Here is a 20,705-nt window from a genome sequence, read left to right as displayed (position 1 = left end):
CTTTTTACTCAGCCATGCCAACCATGGGGAAGCAGGAGGGGAGCTTGTTGGAGAAGGCGGCCTCAGTGAGAGCCTTGGTGCATTCCCCTGAAGCCACAATTTGGGACTTCTCCCTCAGCAGGGGTCCCCACAGTCTGAGTGTTTTTCAGAAATCTTGGGTCCAAGGGACCCCAATCTTTTTTTTTTTTTTTTTTTTTTTTTGAAGTAGAGTCTCACTCTGTCGCCCAGGCCAAAGTGCAATGGTGTAATCTCGGCTCACTGCAACCTCCGACTCCCAGGCTCAAGTAATACTCGTGCTTCAGCCTCCTGCCTAGTAGCTGGGACTACAGGTCCGTGCCACCAAGCCAGGCTAATTTTTGTATTTTTGGTAGAGATGAGACCTTGTTGGCCAGGTTGGTCTCGAACTCCTGACCTCAAGTGATCCACCCGCCTCAGCCTCCCCAAGTGCTGGGATTACAGGTATGAGCCACTTATGCCCAGCTGGTGGGACTCCAAATCTTCTGTCCAGACCCCGGGGTCTGAACTCATATTTAACTACTGAAAGGCATCAGGATCTCCCCTCTGGTTGAACTTGACCTTCTTATTGAGAACCAGCTGGGCAGGCATCAGATGCCTCAGGCTCCAGAGGAGAAGCTGGTGGGCAAATAGATCAGGAGCAACTGCTTTCACCATCAGGGATGAAAGTTGAAGGCCAAGAACACTTCCTTGTCCTGTGGTGCAGGAGTTGGGATGGAGGAGCAAGTCTTATAAATGGAAGAGAACTAAGTGTTGGGATTTAAAGGAAGGACTTTGCCGCCTGCCCCCAAGTGCCCCCAAACCCTCCAAAATTCCACAGATTCCCTTGGCTTAACTCCTCTCACAGAGGTAAGCTAAGGTAGTCAGTCTCACTGTAGCTGCGGTGAATTCGTTTAATGATCTTGGTTTCCTAACTGCTAGATAATCCAGTGGAACCAGAAAGTTTTGGTGGATTGAGGGAACCTACAGAGGTTGGGTAGAGATGTATTAGGAGTTGAATTGTTTCCCCCCGCAAAAATTCATGAAGTTGTAACCCCCAGGACCTCAGAATGTGGCCTTCTCTGGAAATAGGGTTGATATAATTTGGGAAGGTGAGGTCATCCTGCAGTAGTAGGGTGGGCCCCTAATCCAGTATGACTGATGGCCTCATGAAAAGGGAACAGAGCCCTACAGTTTACACAGTGCTTTTATGCACATTTTTCTTATCCATTTCTGTAGGGTAGGCTTTATCATACCTGTTGATTTCACTCAAGTTTATTGCTTTTTTGGCCTACCATCTGTTAGCCTCACTTTTTCTAACTGCAGGAACCCCTTCTGCCAAACACAGTGTATTTTGGAAAATGACCCTACCCCATTCCAACATGTGCTTGTGTTGAGCGGCACCAATCTTAATCCTCCTGCCCAGCCCTAGCCTAAAACAGTGTGTGTGCTGGTTGGGCTCTCCCTGTGAGTCCCCAGCTAATCTCATCTCTGCCCTTCCGTGCCCCAGGAGGCTGTACGCATCAGACTGCACTTCCAGAGCCCCCGGCCTCTGGTTGGGTTCGGCCATTGCAATGAGCATCCTCAAAAAAGACCAGAGAGCTGGAGGAGAGAGAGTTTGGGGCTTCATTCCCCAACCCACCTCACTACAGTCCCACCGGGGGCCACGGTCACAGCTCTCACAAGGAGCATCCTCTGCCTGGGGAGCAGCTCTTGCTGAACTATGATAACAGTATTCTCTTTTACCCTTCACCTCTGGTGGAGGTAATGCTTCCCTCTGTGACACATCTCTGGACACTTCACCATCCCATACTGGTTTCCTCAGTCCTGATTATCCCCCTACAGATGCTGTCTTTGTTGAATTCATTTAAACCATATTGAGTGTACCATTTAGTTCTTGCCAGGGCTGTTAGCTATGGCTTGTCTTAGAGGCTTATCCTGATGGTCTTGGTGATTTGGCCCAGAGGTGCCACATGATCTAACGCATGTCAGAGTCCTCCTGTGACTTCCTTTTCCTTGTAGTAACCAGAGCCAGGAGAGAGACGCCCATTCTTATAGAGTGGTGATGTGTGGAGGATACGAGCTTTGTGCTGGCAGCCACGTCCCTACCTCATGGATAAAATCATTCACATCTTGGTTTTGATCTCTCAGGTCCCCACACTGCCCTGATTCCCACCTTTAAAATAGCATCCCACTTTGTGCTTGAGCCGGTTTACATAGGTTTCTGTTACCTGCAACCATTAAGAGATAGTTTTTCAGCTAGGGAATGGGAGAGTCAAAGCTCAGACTCCAGTCATCTGCCTCCAAAGCCTGTACTTTTGGCAGATGCTCCATATTCATAAGTGTGGCCAGATACCTCCCCTGCTATTGGCCACAACTGAGAAAACCCCTCCTACTCCTGTGAGGAAAGGCACCTGTGTCTAGGTATTTCCTGTAGCATGATGCAGGGGTAATGCATTTTGAATAATAAGATCATACACGAAAAGTTCTGTATTAACTAAAAGTTGACCAATTGAATCGTATCTTTAAGGTATAAGAAGAGCTCTTTGCTGGAAGGAATCTTGTCATTAAGCCGTTAGTAAAGCAGAGATCCTCTGTTTGTCCTGGTAAATCCAGATTTTCAGTCCTACTGGTGGTGTGTGAGCCCTTTGTTAACTAAACAATTTGTAAGAATTGCTCCACCTCCCAAAGAATTTCCCAGCTTATCATTGACGCAAGAATTTTCCTCAATGGATCCCCAAAAACAAGGTGCCCTTGGAGGTACTCTGTCAAGAAAAGGGGAGCTGTCAAATCTTGTCAAGATGCTACCCAAAAGTAACCAGAGAAAGTTCGTGGGGGGCTCTAGCCATGAGATCACAACAGGCCAACTAAAGAGATGGCTTCAGGATAGGGTGGATATAACCTAGATCAGAGGAGTTATGTACAGAAACAGTTGTTCAGGCAATGCAGGAACAAGGCCTCCTCTCTTTACCTGTTCTTTGTAGGGTGTCTTCCCCATAGGCTCTCCCTGTGAGCCCCCATCTCATCTCATCTCTGCCCTTCCATGCCCCAGGAGGCTATACGCATCAGACTGCACTTCCAGAGCCCCCGGCCTCTGGTTGGTTTTGGCCACTGCAATGAGCATCCTCAAAAAAGACCAGAGAGCTGGAGGAGAGAGAGGCTGGGGCTATGGAATCTCTTTAGCCAGGCAATACATTCTTTTTCCAGCTAATTCTTTTGATATCGCAACTCATGCTGATTGGCCTCCCATGCCCGCTTGACGGTGTGAGCCACATTATCTACAGCCAGCCAGGAGAGGCTGTCTTTATTGAAGATCAGGAAATCCTGCCCGTCATATGCATACTGCAGAAATCCTGTGGTGCTTCCGTCCTCCAGCAGCTCACAGCCAATCATTCTCTGGTAAGTGTGAGACCCTGGAACACACATGCAAGCCCAGGGGGGTCCACACAGGGACAGAGGTGGACTCTCAAGTGCTGGGAGTGGGGGCATGGCTGGAAGCATCCTCTGGTCTACATTACCTCACCCCCCAGGCCTGCTGTGGCATCACTGAGTCCCCAGGAGGTCCCTCTTGTGGAAGCCCACCTGACAGCAAGGTTGTTTTTTAAATTTTTTGTTGTTGTTGTTCAAATAGCTTTAGGGATACAAGTAGGTTTTGGTTGCATGGATGAATCGTGTAGTGGTGAAGTCTGGGCTTTTAGTGTATCTGTCGCCCGAATCATGTATGTTGTATTCGGTAGGTGATTATTTTCACCCCTCGCCCACCTTCCACCCTTACCCTTCCTGAGTCACCAGTGTCCATTATACCACTCTGACAACAGGTATTTGTGAAGTACCTACTGCATGCCAAAGGAGTGTGATGTGTGATAATTCCTGCCTTGGGAAGTTATCCTGTAATAGGAATGATTGATTGATAAACTGTGGCTATTTGAGTGCAGTGGAGGAGGGAGGGAGAGGCAGGAGCCAGAAATATCACTGGGAAAGTTAATGTCATTATGCATAAGCAAGCAAGTCACTAGGCCTGGCTACCAGGAAGTGAGACACAGAATGGGCAAATTTAGAATGGGAAAGGAGATGGGGGTATTGGGAAGGGGGATGCCGCAGAGGATAAAGGGCTCCTGGGGGAGAGAGGAACAGTCCAGAAGATGCACAGGCAAATGGGAAGCTCTGAACTCCACCAACCGGATTTCCCAGGTTTTGCCAAAAGCCACAGCAGGTGCAAGTCAGCATTGCTCGTTGGAGGTCAGCCCAGGGCCCTCTGCGGGGTGGGGGAAGCGCCCATCTCTGCCGCATGCACACCTGAGTGATTGTAGTGCCTCTGCAGGCGCTTCAGTTCCACCTTGAACGTCTGCTGCCAGCCCCTCAGCAGCTGAGTGTACCTCTCCCAGTGATCAGGCGCGAGGTTCTCTGCCATCCATGGGGCCCGCGGCTCCTTCTGCCGAGTGACGCTGTCATATGTGGTGATAGGCTGTGAGTCCACATACCCAACTGAAATAAATTCAGGGACCCCATGGCCAGGATCCGAAACGCCCAGAAAATATCTCAGAGAGTGCGTCCCTGGGAAGGAGGCAAAGAAGGAAGACATGTAGGGTCCCAGACTATCCAGATTCTTCATCTGCATTCATTTAGCCCCACACGAGTGCTCCCTACTCAGCTATACCCAGGCCTCCAGGCCCCAGCTGCCGTTTCCGCTTACAGAACCACAGAACCCAGGAACCAGGGCCTGGACAAGAACAGAGCTCCAGCCCAGTGACTTGGAGCCTTTCTTGTTCAAGTTTGCAAATGCAGGATGGAATTTTATAGGTAATCTCAACTCATAAGCAAAGTACAGAGCAAGCTTGTCCAACCCATGGCCCAGGATGGCTTGGAATGTGGCCAACACAGAATTTGTAAACGTTCTTAAAACATGAGGGTTTTTTGTGATTTTTTTTTTTTTTAGTTTATCAGCTATTGTTAGTGTATTTTATGTGTGGCCCATGACAATTCTTCCAATGTGGCCCAGGAAAACCAAAAGATTGGACACCCCTGGTATAGAGTGCTGCTCTGGTTATAGGGGGAATGGGGAAGACACAGGGGGAGCTATCCCTGCGGGAGCCCTCAAAAACTCTGAGGTCTTGAAAACCCTGATAATCCAGCCCTCTTGTTTTACCAGAGAAGTCTGTGGGTGGATAAATGAGGATCCCTACTCCACTTCTGTGTGCCGGTGTGAGCACACACACACAAACACGTGCGCATATACAGCAGCTCCGTCAGAACGAGATTCCTGTTAGGACTCAGGCCTAAGTGACTATCAGGCAGGTCGTGTCTATAGTGTGGAGATGTTGGACAAAGGGATGATTCATGTTCTGAATGGAACCATGTGAGATTTCTTCACGCTACCCAGAATAGTGTGCAATTTAAAACTTATGAATTGTGTATTTCTGGAATTTTCCATTTAAATTTTTGGAATGCGGTTGACCACTGGTAGCTGAAACCATGGAAAGTGACAGCGAGGATAAGGGGCTACTACTGTTCGTACATTGTGGAATGGTTAGATCTAGCTTCCTAACAACTGTATTACCTCATATCGTTCGCATAGAGATGATTTTTTTTTTTTTTTTTGAGATGGAGTCTCTCTCTGTCACCCAGACTGGAGTGCAGTGGTGTGATCTCAACTCACTGCAACCTCCACCTCTTGGGTTCAAGCAATTCTGATGCCTCAGCCTTCCAAGTAGCTGGGATTACAGGCGTGCCCCCCAACACCTGGCTAATTTTTGTATTTTTAGTAAAGATGGGGTTTCACCATGTTGGCCAGGATGGTCTTGAACTCCTGGCCTCAAGTGGTCCACCCGTCTTGGCCCCACAAAGTGCTGGGATTACAGGCATGAACCACCGTGCCTGTCCAAGATGGTCTTCCTTTAATGTCCAGCTGCCTGCACCAAACTCCCAGCCTTAAAAAAAAAAAAAAAAAAGCTTATACTTCAAAGAGTGAGGTCTTATTCTTGTGGGGCTCACATTGGTCTGCTGTATATAAACAGGATGCCATTCTCACCTGTTTATTTGCCAATTAATTAATGCTCACTGGGAAACTGTGCTCGCTGGTGTTGAATCCAGAACACCAAGAGGGTTTCGAGTAGAGTAGAATGATCCCTCAGCCCTGAGCAGCATTGCTATGAATCTCATGATGGAAGCCCATGCTCAGTAACACAGGGTGGAGGTCAAACTCCAAAACAGCTGCCTTCTGTAGTTACCATCTTTAAGGACAGACTCAGAGGCTCAGCCCCTTATTAGCCATGAAAACAATTACAGCTCACCACAACATACATGGTAGCCATTTGGTGCAATGCATTTTGGATTTGGCCGTTAGAAACTGCATTTTCTCTGGGACGACCCTAAGGCACTTACCAGGGGGCAGACTGATGCTAACTTGTCATCTATCCTCCTCACCGCTGGTGACTTGCCTTTTGCAAATACCGAAGCTCTGAAAGGTATAGTGGCACCTTGGTCAGGTTGCTGCAATCTAGATAAATTCTGGAGTTCTTTATTATATTAAAGCCTCTTTATTAATACAGATTGAGGGGAAGAGGAAGAAAGAAGCAGCTTGGTTTTTCTCTGCCATAAATGAACATGTTGGTGCTGTTTTTCTTCAGACATGCCCTTTGTGCAGAGCTGCCCTTCCCCAGGGCTGTGTGGGCGTTAACTGTGCTTAGACAGCGATTGTTCCAGCTGCCGGCCCTACTGCTTGGGTTCCACATGAACATTTCATGCAATGCACCTGGTTTGCCAACTGCGGCCAGACCTTTGTGCAAAATTGTATTTTACCACTTTTTAAAAGGTTATGAGCTGTCAAACCTGGAGGCCACTTGGTTATTCAGGGGGTGTTTGGAATAAGACCACCCGGCTTCGTTCTTTGCTGACCAAGGCCCTGTTCCCTGGTGTTCGTGGCAGCCCAGTGCTCCGCTCCAGCCAAGCTTTCCATCAGCCCTGGGGTGGGACCGAGTTCAGGGTTTTTTCCTGCTCTGCAGAAAGCAGATTTTAGCTGAGATCATCCTACTGAAGGACAACTGTGACCCTGCAGTTAAAGTCTGTTCTGGGAAAAGCAGATGTCTTCATCTTCAGGAAAGTAGAGTATCTGTGCCCTGTCATCTGTGTGGGGCAAGGAGAGGACAGCCAGGTGTCCCGCCAATATGTTTTTGGAATTGCTTTTAGATTCCATGTGATTACTTCGTAACTGACACAGGCTGGGCTCCAGCTCTCAACAAACAGACTTCAGAGAATGCTGGGGGTGAGGGGTGACCTAGAAGCCATCTAGGAAAGGGCCAGAGAAAGCAAGCTGAAACCGATTATGGGTTCTGTTTCTCTAGCTGGAACTATCCTTTCACCGGCTCATTCATAATCAGAAATTAGTCTAATTCAAAGACAGAATGTGTAATATGTGACAAAAGTCAGCAGGAATAAACTATCATGTTTTTTCCAAGGATAAATAACCTTATGGTGTTTTCATGTTAAATAACTAGAAGATACAAACCAAAGAAGTAGGATCAAGAATTAGAATTACAAATCCATGGGTGGTTTCCAGATGATGCCTGACTCCTCGACATAAAGAGAGGAGGGCTAGAGCCCTAGTGTCATGGTTTACAACCGTGAGACACAGGTAAATTTTTGTTTCCTGTGTATGGCAGGTCTCCAGGTGTGGTGTGGGACCAGCAGTTGCATCTCTGCATGGAGGACTTGCTGGAAATGCAAGGCGAGGCCCGCAGTGTGTTTCACCATGGCCTCCTGGGGGTTCTGTTGCATGCTCTAGTTTGAGAACCACTGCTACATGGACTTTAGGTTACAGTAAAACAATAACCCCTGCAAAATGAAACATTATCCATGGCTTTGATTTTCATCATAATGTGAAATAAAATCTGATGACACTATAAACTTAAAACCCTAATCCCCCCAAAGTACTGTGTAAAACAAAAAACTAGCCATCCTTAAAAGTAATATTTTTACACCATGAAGTCTCAGTTACTCTTGAGATCATATTACAACTATATGAAGAATATTGTTCAGCATTAAAGAAGTGGAGATGCCACAAGCCTTGGCCTGGGTGTTTTTTGTTAGGTTGTTTCTTAGTTTTGTTTTTAGTTCTTTTCACACCTAAGCACAGCTCTGTTCTTCTCCTCCCACCCCCTCTAATAAAAGACATGTGCATCTGCCTGGGGTAGGAAAAGTTTGTAACTGCTGGAATATCTGAATTATCAATTATGCTTTCTCTGGCTGAGCAAGTTATATGAATTCTTAAACCCCCAAGTAGCCTGATATGGTTTGGCTGTGTCCACATTCAAATCTCAACTTGAATTGTATCTCCTAGAATTCCCACATGTTGTGGGAGAGACCCAGGGGGGGAGGTAATTGAATCATGGGGGCTGGTCTTTCCCGTGCTATTCTCGTGATAGTGAATAAATCTCATGAGATCTGATGGGTTTTATCAGATTTCTGCTTGTGCTTCCTCCTCATTTCTCTCTTGCTGCTGCCATGTAAGAAGTGCCTTTCACCGTCCGCCATGATCCTCCCCAGCCAGGTGGAACTGTAAGTCCAATTAAACTTCCTTTTCTTCCCAGTCTCAGGTATGTCTTTGTCAGCAGTGTAAAAATGGACTAATACAGTAAATTGGTACCAGTAGAGTGGGGCATTGCTGAAAAGATACCCGAAAATGTGGAAGTGACTTTGGAACTGGGTAACAGACAGAGGTTGGAACAGTTTAGAGGGCTCAGAAGAAAACAGGAAAATGTGGGAAAGTTTGGAACTTTCTAGAGACTTGTGGAATGGCTTTGACCAAAAGCCTGATAGCGATATGAACAATAAGGTCCAGGCTGAGGTGGTCTCAGATGGAGATGAAGAACTTGTTGGGAACTGGTGCAAAGGTGACTCTTTTTATGTTCTAGCAAAGAGATTGGCTGCATTTTGCCCTTGCCCTAGAGATTTGTGGAGCTTTGAACTTGAGAGAGATGATTTCAGGTATCTGGCAGAAGAAATTTCTAAGCAGCAAAGCATTCACATTGTGACTTAGGTGCTGTTAAAAGCATTCTGTTTAAAAAGGGAAACAGAGCATAAAAGTTCAGAAAATTTGCAGCTTGATGATACAGTAGAAAAGAAAACTCCATTTTCTGGGGAGAAATTCAAGCCAGCTGCAGAAATTTGCCTAAGTAGCAAAGAGCCCAGTGTTAATCTCTAAGACCATGGGGAAAGTGTCTCCAGGCCATGTCAGAGACCTTCACAGCAGCCCCTCCCATCACAGGCCTGGAGGCCCAGGAGGAAAAAGTGATTTCATGGGCCAGGCCCAGGGTCCCCGTGCTGTGTGCAGCCTAGGGACTTGGTGCCCTGTGTCCCAGCCACTCCAGCCATGACTGAAAGGGACCAATGTACAGCTTGGGCTGTGGCTTCAGAGGGTGGAAGCCCCAAGCCTGGGCAGCATCCATGTGGTGTTGAGCGTGCAGGTGCACAGAAGTCAAGAATTGAGGTTTGGGAACCTCCACCTAAATTTCAGAAGATGTATGGAAATGCCTGGATGCCCAGGCAGAAGATTGCTGCAGGGGCGGGGCCCTCATGGAGAACCTCTGCTAGAGTAGTGCAGACGGGAAATGTGGGGTTGGATCCCCCACATAGAGCCCCTACTGGGGCACTGCCTAGTGGAGTTGTGAGAAGAGGGCCACCGTCCTCCAGATCCCAGAATGGTAGATCCAATTACAGTTTGCACTGTGCACCTGGAAAAGCCACAGACACTCAATGCTAGCCCGTGAAAGCAGCCAGGAGGGTGGGTATACCCTGCAAAGCCACAGGGGCAGAGCTGCCCAAGACTATGGGAACCCACCTCTTGCTGTCAGCATGAGTTGGATGTGAGATACGGAGTCAAAGAAGACTATTTTAGAGCTTTAAAATGTGACTGCCCTGCTGGATTTCAGACTTGCATGGGGCCTTGTAGCCCCTTTGTTTTGGCCAATTTCTCTCATTTGGAACGGCTGAATTTACCCAATGCCTGTACCCCCATTGTATCTAGGAAGTAACTAGCTTGCTTTTGATTTTACAGTCTTGTTGATGGAAGGGACACTTCTTGTCTCAGATGAGACTTTGGACTGTGGACTTTTGGATTAATGCTGAAATGAGTTAAGACTTTGGGGGGACTGTTGGGAAGGCATGATTGGTTTTGAAATGTGAGGACATGAGATTTGGAAGGCACAGGGGTGGAATGATATGGTTTGGCTGTGTCCCCATTCAACTCTTAACTTGAATTGTATCTCCCAGAATTCCCACGTTTTGAGAGGGACCCAGGGGGAGGTAAATGAATCATGGAGGCCAGTCTTTCCAGTGCTATTCTCATGATAGTGAAAAAGTCTCACAAGATCTGATGGGTTTATCAGGGGCTTCCACTGTTGCTTCCTCCTCATTTCTCTCTTGCTGCTGCCATGTAAGAAGTGCCTTTCGCACTCTGCCATGATCCTCCCCATCCATGTGGAGCTGTAAGTCAAATTAAAGCTCCTTTTCTTCCCAGTCTCAGGTATATCTTTTTCAGCAGCATAAAAATGGACTAATACATAACCATACTGTGTATGCAAAATATTACACAGCACAGAGTTTCAATGAGACAGTGAACTTGGGAGAACAGACCAGAACAGAAAGGAATGAGTCCTTCATTCCCCCCCTCACTGAAGTGCTGGCAAACAACAATATTGCCCAAGCAAATTGGTAGTTGAAAGAGCCTGCCCTAAATTCTGTGGGGATGAGGTGATGAGGCTACATAAGGTCCTTAAGGGCAGAGAGATCTTGATCATTCCATTTGCCATCATCATCCTCACTGATACTAATTTCTATGTGCCAGGCACTGTTCTAAGTACTGTGTACTAACACACAGAATTCTAAAAATGAGAAGTTTCCTCATCTGTTAAATCTGCAGGTAAGGAAATTGGGACACAGAAAAGTCATTTTCCAAAGGTCACACAGGTGGTGAGAGGCAGAGCTGCTTACTGTGACCCTAGTGCCTAGCACAGAAGGTGCCATATCAGAGCTTGCTAAGTCCTTAGCTTGATTTCTCCCAGACATAGTAGCTAGGGAGAAAAGGTGATGGCAAATAAACATACTGACCAGCCTCGCCAGAGAAACGAGTGCTTAGAGAGTTAAGGTTATACGTATCCTCTAATAAAAGCAGATCATCTCCCCGACCCGAGGGAGAAACATGGACTGTCGCTTTGGCAGAGGGAGACAGTTTGCATCTGCAAGCCTGAGGGGTCCAGTTCCACAGGTGGACAGTGACACGATTCTACTCATGGCTTTGCTGTGCAGCAAAACAGTGATTTGCCATCATTCCAAAGGTCCCAAAATGTTAAAAGGCAAGACCTGAGGCAAAAATGAAACTCACAGGAAGGGAGGGCCTGTCATACCACCGTAATAGGTCACTGTCCTAGAGGACACATTTCAAATCAGTAAATGATCCTTGGTGCCTCCAGGTGTCAGCTGTATGCCCACCTGCCCAGGTGCTGCTACATGGAGCATTAGCAGTGACTGTTTGTGCAGGGGCAGGCTGAGCCTGAGCAAGCATCACCACAGATGCACCTCAGAGAGGGGGCAGTGGGCTCCAGAAGCCAGTGTGGGCATGTGCTTCCGATTCCAGCCTCTTTGGATGGTGTTTTCTCCCCACCTCCCTTCCCAGCCCACTTGCTCACATACCATCAGATGCTTTCTCCGGGCACAGTAAAATTGGCTGGCCTTCGAAGAGGTCAGTAACTCTAAACTTCCTAAAAGTTTTATCTAAACAGTCACCAATAGTTCTGGCCAATATTTGATGCAAATCTGATGTGTGGGGTAGGTCTTTGACCAAGGCTGTAGGGATGCGGTGAGGAGCAAAACATTTTCATTCAGTTCTCAACCCGACAAGAGAAATACTGTTGAGACCAACTTTACACCTGAAAACTGGGGCATGGAGCAATAAAGAAATTTGTCTAAGGCTACAACTAGTAAGTGGTAGAGACAGAATCGGAGTCCAGGTTGGCCTGGACCATATGAGGCCTCCATGAAGAGAAAAGACACTGGCCTGACTTCACTGGTGGCAAGCAGATATCTCACTAAGCCATCCCTCTAACCTGAGAAGTGGTAGCATAAGGCTGAGGAGGGGGAGAGGGGACACAACAGCTCTGCCAGTTAGTGTGGATTAAAGCACTGAACCAGAAGTACCTGGTTTGCATGGATACCAGTTGCCTTGGACTTGACCGCATTTCAAGTCCACTGTAGGATTCAAGAGATCTACTGGCTCAGGGTTTCACACAGGTCTGCCTTGCTGATAAACGTGTTGGAGCTTTTGTGTATTTGGCTGGAAATAAGTAAAAAATAAATGAGCCAAACCCCTTATTGTATAAACCCAGAAAATCCTGGAGACTTAGTCTGGGGGGCTCAGGATGAGAAAGCAAATTGTGGCCTCTGAATGCCGCTCCCGTGGATGCGAGCACCTCTTGTTCCTGAGTTAACACCAGAGCTGGATGGAGGCTGGTGAGCTTGGGGTCTTGGGGACCATGGAGTCTTAGAGTGGGCTCTCCTGGGAGCCTTTCTGCTCCTCAGATAGAGTGGGGTCTCCTGCCTTGGGGCGTCCATTGTAGCCCTGCACGCTGGCCTTTTTTCATAACTGAAGCTGTATCCATCCTGGGGATGTGGGTATCCTAAGGGCAGGGCGGGCCTCTCCCCAGTGCCTGGCACTGGGCCAGAACCCTAAGGGCAGCTCCACACTGTGAGTAGGGGCCTGAGCCCAGACTGCAGAAGGACAAGACAAAGGCAGGCCCAGCAGGCAGCCTGGCAGCCACAGGAGAGCTCCAGATACCCTCCAGCACTGGCAGGGCAGCTGTTAAGCCCTGGCTCCATGGGCACATATCAGCGCCAGTCCCCGCAGCCCCCTTCCTTGGGGTCCAGCACTCCGACCTGGCCAACCCACAGCCAGAGCACGCTGGGCAGAGCTTCTTGCCAAGGAAGGCTCTTGCCATTTCTGAGCAGGTGCTCTGGCTCTGTAGGAAAGAGGGAAGCTTCTCTGTGGATATGTGGGGGAGGGAGGGAGAAAGGGAAGGCCTGTTCATGCAGGTGGCAGCAGGGCGTTTTGAGTCGTTCCAGAACTAGCCTGGGGACTTGGGGTGGGAAATGGGTTGGGCAGATGGAGTAGGGAAGTCCACTTGTTGCCAGGTAAGTTTGGTGGAGGATAAACAAGCAATTCTGCCTAGAGTCACAGTAAAGAGCCCTTGGTACAAGATCCTATGGGATCTAAGGGGAGGAGCCGAAGTCAGCATGCAGTATTGGGAATGCTTCCAGAGACAGACACCTCTAATATTTTTGAAGGCTGCCACGGGGTCTGTGGGTGGACAGGGAAAGGGCATTCCAACCAAGACACATGCATAAGCATGAGAAGAGTAGGTTGGGTGCATGGATGGGTGAAGTTGGGGCTGGTGAGATCCAGGAGCCAACAAACAAAGCTCCTGCCAGTAATACCCACACGAGAATCCTGTGCCCAGAGGCAGTTTGGAGGACTAAGAAGTCCACAGTTGCGTCACTGCCTTCCTCTCCTGGGTCGTAGGACTCTTCTTGGCACCTCCAGAAAAGGTGAAAACAAACGGCTGCCCAGGACACCTATCTAGGGTGGAGGCCTCTTCCCCACTACCCCAGGGACCAGGCCATGGCCCTGAGGTTTCTTCTGTCTCCCTGCAGAACAGAACCATAACCCACCTTAAATTACAACTCGGTACATACCCACAGAAGCAGCATTTCTCAAAACCTAAGCTACCCTTGGCTTGTATAAAGCACTCTAATTTATTTATTTTCTATCCTGTCCTTTTTTTTTTTTTTCAATGCTTGTCTCAACCCACAAAATTGCTTTTATAACCCATGAGTGAATTGTACCTGCAGTTTGGAAACACTGCCCTGGAAAGGCATCTGCCTGCTCTTCTCCAGCCCCTCTTCCCGGAAGGAACACCGAAATGAGGGCGCCTGCGTCCTGGTGAAGGTCAGTGGTGGGCAGGCCAAGCTGGGCCGCGGGAGCTGCTGGAGGGCACCACTCCGCCCCGTAGGCTGTGCCTGCAGGCCGGGGAGCGGGTACTCTGGTGCTTGAGGACCTCCAAGCGAGGTGAACTGCAGAGGGACCCAGGAGGGTGGAAGGATGCTGGCTGGAAGTCGCAGAGGGCCAGGTTCAAATCCTGCCTCTGCTATTTATTGGCTCCCAGACCTTGGATCTGTGAATTAACCTTTGAGCCTCCCACTCCTCCTGCCTAAGCCTGGTATAATAGTCTCTCCCTCGCAGTGTTGCTGTGTGGATTCGGGGTTATTTAATGACCCCAGCAGAGCTCTGGAACATTTGTGGAGCTGGCAGGGCAAGGTGAGGGACAGCCCAACGAAGGCAGGTCCCTGAAGTCCTGGTTAACACGGGTTTCCAAAATTCGAGCTAGCCTGTGGTTTCTCCAGCTCGCCTGAAAGCTGGGGACACTGCATGCACCAGGTAGCCATTCCTGCACACCCCGCGCCCGCCCCACGAACTTGAGGGTCCATAGTTCGCCCCACTTCTTCCCCATCCCTCCAGCCAGCTCCAGCTCATCCTCCCAGTCTGGCTCGGCGCGAAGACTCCACAGCACCTTTCAGCAAAGCCCGGGACCTTGCGATGCACCAGTCGGCTCCTGTCCTCCTCCCCAGTCGTGCGTTCCTCAGGGGCAGGGTGAGCCCAGCAGTGTGTGTGTGTGTGTGTGTGTGTGTGTGTGTGTGTGTGTGTGTGTGCGCGCGCGCGCGCTGGGGGTGGGGGCGTGCAAAACCCCCGTGAGCCCGCCTTCCGTCCACCCTCAGGCTGCAGGCCCCCGTGGCTCTTAACAGCCGGTGCCCTGCTGGACACACCCCGCCTCCCGGAAACGGCCTTGGCACGAAGGCCCTGGCGACCCCCAGGCAGGGCAACGGGCCCGCGCCCCTCTCACCCCCGCCCGCGCGAGACCCCGCGGGAGGACGCGGACAAAGGCTGTTGGCCGCGCTGCCTGGCCCCACGCCTCGGGTCTGCGGCGGGAACACTCTCCGCGGGCGGCCGCGTGGCCCGGAAGGCGCGGCTGGCAGGGAGCCTGCGGGTGCAGAACAAGCGGCCGCCCGCTGCCTGCCAGGGCCCGTAGGGACCGCCCGCCCCGCGGGGGAGACTTGGGGGCGGCACCGGCGTCGCTGTGAGGTGGCCTCTGGTGGCCTGAGGGCGGGGCGGGTGTGGGGCGGCTGCCGAGGGCACAGTCACCTCCTGGTCTCAGGGCCCGCAACAGACCCCGGTCCTCCCTCCCGGGACACCGGGTGCCAGCTGCGGAGACCTCTCGCCTCTGCTGCACCCCGCAGCTACAGAGGAAGCTCCCGGGAAAGAGGAGTAAACCAGCGGCCACCCGGGACGCCCGTTCTGCGGGTGGCTTCAGAAAGTGCCCCCAAGCCCCAAGGAGATTGCGGTGCCTGAGGCAAAGGTGGTGCCACTTTCTGCTCCGTGTAGTCCCAGTGTCAGGGGCCTTCTGTGAACCACGGTAGGGACATAAGTTAGACACTGGGAAAACCCACACCTTTGCACGTGGCTGTTTTGGTTTCTGTGCCTGAGTCACTCGGCCCTTGCTGTAGCTTCCTACTCATTTTACAAAGCTCTGCTTGTGCTCACCTGTCCGGATGGCGCCCTTGCCAACCACCTGGCCAACCACGAATCATGGCCCCAGGCTGTCCACAGGCTACACCGGCTGCAGCCCCTCTTGCAGCACACCCTGCCTTGGCTCTGTAATATGTGTGTGCCTCCTGCTAGGCTGGGGCCCCTTGAGGCTGCTGGTCTCTCATGTCCCGGGGCTCTTGCCTGGCCTAGGCCTGGCTCCTGGTTAATAAGCTCTCAGTAAGAAGGTTCTGATGGCCCAGGCACTAGGGCTCAGGCCAGCACTTTGGGAGGCCGAGGCAGGCGGATCACATGTCAGGGGTTTGAGACCAGCCTGGCCAACATAGTTAAACCCTGTCTCTACTAAAAATACAAAAACTAGCCAGACATAGTGGCGGGTGCCTGTAGTCTCAGCTACTCGGGAGGCTGGGGAAGGAGAATCATCTGAACCCAGGAATCGGAGGTTGCAGTGAGCTGAGATTATGCCATTGCACTCCAGCCTGGGCAACAGAGTGAGACACTAGGTTCTGATGCTCCAGTGTGTGAGTGAGGCAGGGCTGCCCCAGGCCTTCAAGGTCAGCAGCTCTCCAGGCAGGCAGATGCAGGCAATTGGGGAAGGTCAAACAGGAGGCTGGAGAAACCAAAGCCCCCTCCCATCCACACAAGGCAGGGCCTGCACATCAGGCTGCCCCAGGGAAGAGCTGGCATGCCAGCGCCTTTCCTCCTTGGAATTAGGTCACCGTCCAGAGGCCTGGGAGCCTCCGGTGTCCTGTGTGCCTCGTGCCCCTCCCCTAGCAGCAATCCTTTTCTGGCATGGGGAGGCAGCTGCAGTGGGAAAAGGGGCCCCGAGTCAGAGGGGCAGGATTGCATGCCCTGTCAGTGCTGCTGAACTTGGTTCCCCGTCTATGCAAGATGAAGACAATGAGCAGGACACACCTGGCAGGACTATTTAAGGACTAAGTGTGTCACCAGCCTGGGAGGTGATATGCCTGAGCCTTTTCCTGTCCTCCCAGCCCCAGCCACCCGCTTCCACCTCCTCCCACCTAGGAAGGCAAGTTGTCCTTGCCATACAGAGAAAAATGGAGCTGTCTTTGGCCCCCAGGAGCTTTTCTCAACATGAGATTTCTCCAGTTTTGTGACCATGGGCCAAGAATTGCAGTATAGGAGGAGCCAGGGTTTCCCCACACTGGAGGTTTCTTGCTGTCGGGTCATTTCTACACTTTGAGGTGTGCCAGTGCCCTCTTCACAGCCTGAAGCCCCAAGCACTTATTCCTCTGGCCCCTCTGCTCACCTGTCAGAGCCCCCTTATTCCTCCTTCACCCGCCTACCCCATGGGGCTCAGCGCCTCCCTCTCCCCGCATGGGCATCATGAAGACAGGGACCTGGCTCCTGCTGCAAAGGCCCTGGGCAGGGAACATACCCCAAACACTGCACAGGAATGCCTCCCCACCCCCACGACCTTCTCCCTGGGCCACAGGCCTGCTTCAGTGTCCTTGTCCAATGAAAGCTGCCCTGACACTCATTTAAACCCAATTCTGCTGAAGGTTGGGTTTCTTGTTTCCAGGACTTTTTTTTTTTTTTTTTTAAACCACAGCTGGCACCCTGGCCAGTTCTAAAGCAGCCCTGAACTTCCTATTACACTCCTCAGTTGTGCCCAGCTAGGGTCCCTTGGCTTCTTCTCTCCTGATCATAACCTTGCCCAGGGCTTTTCTTCCGCCAAAGGACGGTCTGGAGGCTTCTGCATCTACCCTGGCTGTCACCCTAACCCGGGGCCTCCCCAGCCTTTCCTCTGGCATGCCCACCACCAGCACCCGTGCCTTCCCCCACTCCCCAGTCCTGCCCGTGGCTAGTGAGGGTCAAGTGAGTGTCAAGCCCAGAATTTTGCAACTCAGAGTGAGAGAAGCTTCAGCTTTGCTTTTTAATAAGTTAAGACTGACACATGGCCATCCACTCCCAAAGAGTCCCAGCCCTCCAGGCAGCGCTGAGGCCCAGGCAGATGGCCCATCCCCGCTCTCCACAGCCTCCCTGCTGCCCACCCACCCACATGCCCACTGACAGCAGCGCCAGGACGTCTGGGCAGAAAGCATGCAGCTGTGTGACAGCCAGGCACCCGCTGCAGCCCTGTGACAGCCAGGCACCCGCTGCAGCCCTGTCTCCAAGCTGGACAGAACTAAGATGGAGGCTGCCACAGGCCAGGCTGCAGCAGCTCTTGCCTCCTCCTGGGCAGAGGCAGCGGCTGGGGTGGCGTGGGGCTGGTCTGGCTGGTCCCACTGGCTGGATCCTGGCTACCACAGTAGCATGTCCTGAAATCAGTTTTGTTGTTTTCAACTTTATGTATAAAAAAAATTTCCTAGAAATTTTTAATATTCTGGCTACCAGATAACATCTCCCAGATGTTCCCAAACCCAGAAGGGGCATAAAACTCCTGTCAGATGACACATTCCAATTTTGGTTTGGCATATATGGTCAATGGCTGTAAGGCTGGTACTCCAGGACACTTTGCCCATTGCTGGAGAAAGGGCAAAGGCAGTGAATGGAGTAGGGAGGAACGTGGCTGAAAAAGGGAAGGGTCAAGGCCAATAAGGACATGTGCTTTCTTTGGTTCCACAGTGTTGGAGGCTGGGGTAGCCTTTGACCGGGAGTGGGACCCGGAGGTGAGGCCAGCTCTCAGACATCAACCAAAGGACCCACTGCATCTCCCTCCTTCCCCTGCCAACAAAGGTACAAGTAGATGTTGACACCCCCTCAGACATGGAAGGAGACCCATTTTTTTCTTTTTCTAGTTCTGCATAAATGGCCTTAAACAAAATATGCTAACAGGCTCCTTGCCTCTCCCGAAGGCAGCCCACCACAGAAGCCCTGCCACAGCCCAAGAGGTTAGATGCTGCCAGGATCTGTTTCCGCCACAGAGCAGCTCTGTGCAGCACATTCCTGCCAACCACCCCAAGTGCTTCAGGGCTTCCGAGGCAGTGACAGTGAGGGCAGCGGCACTTCTGGGTCACCGTGGGACAGGTCTCTGCCTCAAGACACGGATTGACAAGCTCTCTGAGTGGGCCAGGAGCTCCTTAATGTGAGCCAAGCCCAGCCCTGCCACCTTGGCCCCATTCATCTCCAGGATCTCGTCGCCCACCCCCAGCAGCCCTGAGTACAGCTTGGCCGTGCTCACGTCAGCCATCTCCTGCACGTAGATCCCTGCAAAGGAAAACGGGAGAATTTCACAATGACACCCAAATCGAAGAAGTGCATCTCTGGAACGCTGACCATGTTGGTGAGGTGCTGTTTGTGTGGCACAGGGAGGAGGTGCTCATAGCGGGCACTTCTCTACGCTCATGCACACACACACATACCTCTCATTATTCCACCTCACAGCCGCAACTGGCTTTAGACAGTGCGCCTCCTCCACAGTCTAACTTCATTCCACTGTCTCTGCTTTTAAAGTGGAAATGCTCCTAGTGCAAATAACGCGTTAAATTGTTGTTATTTATTTATACCTGACTGTGAGTGAGCTAATCTTTTTCTGAGATGAGTTTTGCTTGTAGAATAGGAAGGAAAATAGTTTTTAAAAATTAGGAACCATACCTACTCGGTGCCTGGCACTATGATCCAGTTGCTGCCTCAGGTCGCCCAGGCCCAGCATAAAGGTCGGGGTGGTGGGAAGGTATCATCGGAAAAGCAAAAGTGGCTGAGCCACATCCAAGCCTGGTTTGCTGCACTCTATTGCCCAAGAGTGACCCTGGCCTCAGTCTTACTCAGATATGGTTCCTCAATTGGGATGGGAAAACATCTGAGCAAAAAAACCCAGGAAAAATAAAAATTCTAGCCACATATTTCAAAGCTCCGGTGGCTCCCTCTCCTCTTCTGCACATGTCCCCTCCTCCCCACCCCAAAGAGGCCCTGCCTGGGTCTAGAAGGTGCCAAGAGTCAGCCTGGAGGAACCAGCTTCTCTGTTTCTTTCCCAAGCTCCGGCTCGCAGGGAGCCCCCTGTCAGTGGGGCAGGCCCTGTGGGGCTTGGGCTGGCTGGGCTGGCTCCCTCTGGCATCTCTGGGAAGCGTCCAGCTGAGGAGGCCCCCATCCCCCCACCGGCCTCAGCTGTGGCTGGAAACCTTTCAAATTCCCCTCCAGCTGCTCCCACCTGGGAGAAAGTAAGTGAGGTGCTGGCTCTCCCAGGGCAGGCTGGAGCCCCTGATGCCCATGCTCCGTGCTGGGTGGACACAGGGGCTGAGACACAGGCTGAGTTTGCTGGAGGACTGCAGGGCACACCCCTGGCATGGGCATCAGCACTGGCGGAATTCAGGCTGCTCAGCGCAGCCTTTGGCACCCTCGCTGTTCCAAGCCCAGCTCGGCTCACTCTGCATTTCAAACATGAGGCCACTGCCCACGCGTTACTGTCTCCACTTCCTTTTCCTCCAATCGGGTTCCTAGCAGGGGCCCGAAGGGGCATCAGGTCTGCTCCTCAATCTCTGGCTTGAAACTAGTCACCACATCTTGGACTAGTGGGAAGTCCTCTCTCAGGTCCCCCCAGCCTCTGGCCCTGACAGAAGTCAGGCATTTTAAAGCCTGCCTCTGAAATGTGGCTTTGAAAGAGCACTGATCTTCACCGAGGCACCTGAAAGTCTGTGGCTCTGAATTTAGCAAATCCAATCTTTGTACACATTCCCCCCCGCCGGTCGGAGGTATAGAATCCCTTTTGTTGCTTCTTGGCCAAGCCGAGCCTTTTCTGCAGGGCTGTCTTCCCTGACGGTACGTCTGCCATCCTGACTGTACAAGGCGTTTTCCCTCAACCCTGTCTTTTACCTCCTCTAGCTGGACTGCTTGCCCTCCCTGTCTACGGGTTGGTGGCACGGGGAGGGGGCAGGTAAGAAGGAGCCCCTGGGGCGAACCCAGAGAAGTGTCTGATGTGCTGTGGGAGTTGCAGGTGGGGACTAATGATAAACCCTGAAAGAATGCAGCTAGAGCTAGGCCAGACACTGACGTCACTCCTGCCATTTTGGGGAGACTCGTGTAGATTTCACGACTGAAATTCGTGACACAAATATGACAGCCTGCTGTCGTAGGCATTTATTGTCTGCTGGAAATGGCCTTTGTT

The 20,705-nt window shown here is 51.2% G+C and overlaps 2 protein-coding genes and 1 pseudogene across 2 annotated transcripts in view; 1 reads left to right on the top strand and 2 right to left on the bottom strand.

The window, feature by feature from the left end:
* LOC139357815 (uncharacterized protein C9orf85-like) overlaps positions 1-20,705 on the top strand; it is a 27,883-nt pseudogene extending 7,178 nt beyond the window's left edge.
* LOC105484937 (major histocompatibility complex class I-related gene protein-like) lies at positions 3,202-5,105 on the bottom strand. Its single transcript, XM_071076510.1, has 2 exons — positions 4,291-5,105; positions 3,202-3,407 (listed from the first exon to the last, which is right to left on the bottom strand). Exons 1-2 carry the CDS (start codon positions 4,610-4,612, stop codon positions 3,202-3,204), a joined length of 528 nt encoding a protein of 175 aa, XP_070932611.1. The 5' UTR covers positions 4,613-5,105.
* The window catches only part of LOC105484526 (KIAA1614 ortholog), a 38,495-nt gene continuing 35,308 nt past the window's right edge, over positions 17,519-20,705 (bottom strand). Inside the window, exon 10 of the mRNA XM_011746243.3 lies at positions 17,519-18,811. Within this exon, the coding sequence (XP_011744545.2) occupies positions 18,618-18,811 (194 nt within the window). The 3' untranslated portion in view covers positions 17,519-18,617. The remainder of the gene's footprint in view (positions 18,812-20,705) is intronic.

The sequence above is a fragment of the Macaca nemestrina genome, chromosome 1 (genome assembly GCF_043159975.1).
Source record: "Macaca nemestrina isolate mMacNem1 chromosome 1, mMacNem.hap1, whole genome shotgun sequence".
In the NCBI taxonomy this organism is placed as follows: Eukaryota; Metazoa; Chordata; class Mammalia; order Primates; family Cercopithecidae; genus Macaca; species Macaca nemestrina.
The sequence above is the reverse complement of the archived record's forward strand: the minus strand, read 5'-3'. Positions and strand labels throughout refer to the sequence as shown.